The sequence below is a fragment of the Capra hircus genome, unplaced genomic scaffold (genome assembly GCF_001704415.2).
Source record: "Capra hircus breed San Clemente unplaced genomic scaffold, ASM170441v1, whole genome shotgun sequence".
Lineage (NCBI taxonomy): Eukaryota > Metazoa > Chordata > Mammalia > Artiodactyla > Bovidae > Capra > Capra hircus.
The window spans coordinates 53,634-57,356 of record NW_017189555.1 but is presented as its reverse complement, the minus strand read 5'-3'; the positions used below and the strand labels follow the sequence as shown (position 1 = coordinate 57,356).

The 3,723-nt window shown below is 64.5% G+C and overlaps 1 protein-coding gene across 1 annotated transcript; it reads left to right on the top strand.

The window, feature by feature from the left end:
* On the top strand, nt 1-1,560 carry CRIP1 (cysteine rich protein 1). Its single transcript, XM_018044460.1, has 5 exons — nt 1-125; nt 950-1,044; nt 1,132-1,189; nt 1,269-1,315; nt 1,432-1,560. The coding sequence occupies exons 1-4, from the start codon at nt 86-88 to the stop codon at nt 1,307-1,309; spliced, it is 234 nt and encodes a 77-aa protein (XP_017899949.1). The 5' UTR covers nt 1-85; the 3' UTR covers nt 1,310-1,315; nt 1,432-1,560.
* The last annotated feature ends 2,163 nt before the right edge of the window (nt 1,561-3,723 follow it).

Here is a 3,723-nt window from a genome sequence, read left to right as displayed (position 1 = left end):
TGAAAGACGCGGACCCGGCGCGACCCACCCAGTCCAGCGCTCCGGTCTGCTCCCGCCTGGCTATCTGCCCCGATCCGGTGCCACCATGCCCAAGTGCCCCAAGTGCAACAAGGAGGTGTACTTTGGTGAGCGCACCCCACCCTCACCCTCCCCGGCTCGAGCTGAGGCTTCCCCCTCAGCCCCACGCGGAAGCGCGGCCCAGGGTCCATCCCGAGGGGCTGCCTGGGTGGGCCGGGGGCGCAGGGGGACCTCGGGAAGCGCCGCGGAGCGACACCTAGCCTTGCTGGTGGCCGTCTGGGTGTGCCGGTCGGGCCCCCTGCCTCTGGCCGCCGTCCATCTCCGCCCCGCTCTCTCTCCGGGTCTCACTGAGTCTCCGGTCTAAATCTCCCTGACTTTGGGTCTCCCTGTCTCCGCGTCCCGCTATCTCGCCCCTTCCCTGGCGCTCCCTAGGCGGGGACCCCGGCGGATAGGAAGGAACACAGGCTTCGGGCCGCTTCTCCCATCGTTAAGTAGAAACAGACGCGGAAACCCGCGTCCCGGGCGGCGCAGCCCCGGGCGCCGCCTCCCGCCCCGCGCCCCGGGGCCCAGGGGAGGTGGGGGGGCAGGAGGAAGTGGGAGGTCCCTCCCGCCCCAGCACTGCGGTCGCCGGTGCAGAGGCGGGGGAGAGCTCAGTCCGGGAGCCCGGCCCGGTCCTGCCCGAGACCCCCACCTCCTCCTCTCCCAGCCCCACCCAAGCCCTCGGGGCACCCCGAGGACCAGCGCCCACTCCCGCTCGTTAGGCGGGACGGTTTGGGGACTGGAAGTGCCCCACCCGGGGGGCACAGGTGCTGCTGAGCCCCCGGGTGGGCCGCGGGGCCCTGTAGGCGGGCCTTGGCAGAGGCGTCTGGAGCCCGTGGGTGTGAGCGTGTGCGTGTGCCCCGTTTCACGGGGTCTGTCTGTGCCTCTGCAGCTGAGCGGGTGACTTCCCTGGGGAAGGACTGGCATCGGCCTTGCCTCAAGTGTGAGAAGTGTGGGAAGACGCTGACCTCCGGGGGTCATGCCGAGGTCGGTGGGGCCTGGCGGGGCCAGCGGGGAGGCTGAGGGGTAAGGGCAGGGCGCGTCGGCAGACCCTCATGGCCGCTCTCCCTGCAGCATGAAGGCAAGCCCTACTGCAACCACCCCTGCTACGCAGCCACGTTCGGACCCAAAGGTATGCTCCCCACGCCCCCGCCCGACCCAGCCCTCCATAGCCCCTGGCCACCCCTAACCTGCCCTCTACCTCTCTGCAGGCTTTGGGCGTGGCGGAGCCGAGAGCCACACTTTCAAGTAAACCCAGGTACCTCCCCACGCCTCACCCCGCCCCGCCCAGTGGCCCTGAGCATGTGTCCCTCGCAGTGAGGTCTGAGCGCCCTGGGCCTGCACTCACCTCTGTCCTTGTCTGTCTCTGCACAGGTTTTGGAGACCCATCTCCAGCTGCCCGCTGGGCTGCTGCCCTCCAGGCTGATGGCAGGCCTTTCTCCACAGGCACCTGGGGCTCCCCTCTAGACCCCCATGCCCTCAATAAAGGTGGACACTTGGGAGGCCTGCTTGTGTATTCGCATCCCCGGAGGAACGGTGCAGGGGCGTGGCCAGGGTCCTCCTGGGGGTCCCGAGGCCAGCGAGCTCCCGCTTGCTGCCTGCTGCCCTGGCGGGGCAGGGCTGCTCTGCGGGGAGCCATGCTGTCCAGCCCCTTGTCCAGATGTGCAGCCCTCCTCTCTCGTTCTGGAACGGGTCAGCAGGAACAGAGGGCGCAGGGGAATCGCTGAGCTGGTTCCGCTTTTGAGAAGCTTTGGGGCGCTGTGGTGGGGAGCCCTTGCCTGCCCTCCCCACTTCCTGTGGCTCCACCCTTGTCTCCATTCCCTACCCCACCCCGCCAGATGGAGCCAGCCCCCTCTGTGCGTCCACCCAGACAACACTCACCTCATCTGCCCCCACCCTATGCCCAGGGGCTAGCATGTGGCCGCTGCCTGCTGGGTGACTCTGAGGACTGGCTGGGGAGCGACGGCTGGGAGCTGTCTCATGTCAGCCTGAGACTGCCTCAGAGCCCTCCCGGTTCCCCCTGCTTGGTCACTGCTGCTCTGGCTCTGGCAGACTGCCCCGTCCCAGGACTTGATCTAAAGAGCCCAGAGGGGTCATCTCAGCCTTGCGTGTGGCCTCCGCCCTGCCCCATGGCTTGGCTGTGGGTCTGGCAGGCCAGCGCTGGAGAGGCGTGGGGGCCCCAGGGAGGTGTGTGGAGTCACGTGTGTGTGTGTGTGTGTGTGTGAGAGGGATTTGGGTGGTTCAGAGAACTCTGAGGGGTGGGAGCCGGAGAGCCTCTGGGGATGGATGGGACCAAAGAGGAGGGGGCAGAGGATGCTGAGTGAGCCTGGGTGTCTGTGTGCGCGGCCGCGGGAGTGGGGGTGTCTTGGGGGCCCGGGGACTGAGGGCTTGTGGGCAGAGCAAGTGCAGAGCGGGGGTGTGTGCACAGGGAAGCCTGCCTTGAGCTGCTGGGAGGCGGCCCTGAAGAGGCAGCCGGCTCCTGGCCCCACGGCATGCTTCGCTGTCTGGGGGTGAGGGGCAGATGACTGCTTACAGAGCTGAGGCCTGCAGAAGAGTGGGTCAGCCAGGCCTCAGGCTGGGAAGGAGGGCACTCCACGCAGAAGGCCCAGCAGGTGCGAAGACCAGAGAGGGAAAAGGGCTCAGGAACCACTTTGGGCAAAGTCTGCCGGGACTACGGCTGGTGGGCCTAACCAGGGTGGTCTCCGAGCTTGGAGACAGAAGACAGCCAGACTGGAAGTCTGTGCTGGTCCCAGCCCTAGTTGAAGGAGGACCCTGGAGGGGGCTGAAATTCGGGGTGAGGGGGCAGAGAGCAATGCCCCCATGCCTGTGGCGGGAGGACTCTTGGGAGGTAAGCTGCTAGTGGGTGGCCAGTGAACAGCCTCCTGGGGTCGGGGTGCCTGGGTCAGAGGCCAAGTTCTAGAGAAGGGGGTCACTTCTGCGGGGGACACAAGGGATGAGCAGCTGGCTGTGCCTGAGATGGGGGCAGGCAAAGGTGAGGACTGGGAAGAAGATGGGGGAGTCAGGCATGACCACACTTCCTGTCTGCTTGGCCAAGGCTGGGGTTGTTTGGGGAGCACTTTCTCTGCCTTCTTTCCCCTACGCTTGTCCTCTTTACAGCTTTATTGAGGCATAATTTCATGCCATAAAACTCACCTATGCACATTCCGTGCTTTTTAACCAGTTCACAGAGTTCTGCAACCATCAGCACAATCCAGCTATAGACCAGTCTCCTCGCCCACAAAAATTCCCTCATGCCCATCTGCCACACCCGGGCCCAGCCTCTGTCCAGGTCACCTGCTTCCTGTCTCTGTACACTTGCTTTCTGAACACTTCCTATAGATGAGAAGTAATATTCGCTGGAAGGACTGATCTGACGCTCTACTATTATGGCCACCTCATGCAAAGAGCTGACTCGTTGGAAAAGACCCTGAGGAGGGGGCCACAGAGGATGAGATGGTTGGATGGCATCACACTCAATGGACATGAGTTTGAGCAAATTCTGGGAGATGATGAAGGACAGGGAAGCCTGGCGTGCTGCAGTCCATGGGGTCGCAAAGAGTTGGACACGACTTAGCAACTGAACAAAACACCACGTGGTGCTTTGTATCTGCCCTCCTCCATGTCTACCCGAGTCCTTGTAGATTCCCCGAACTTGTACTGTGGGCT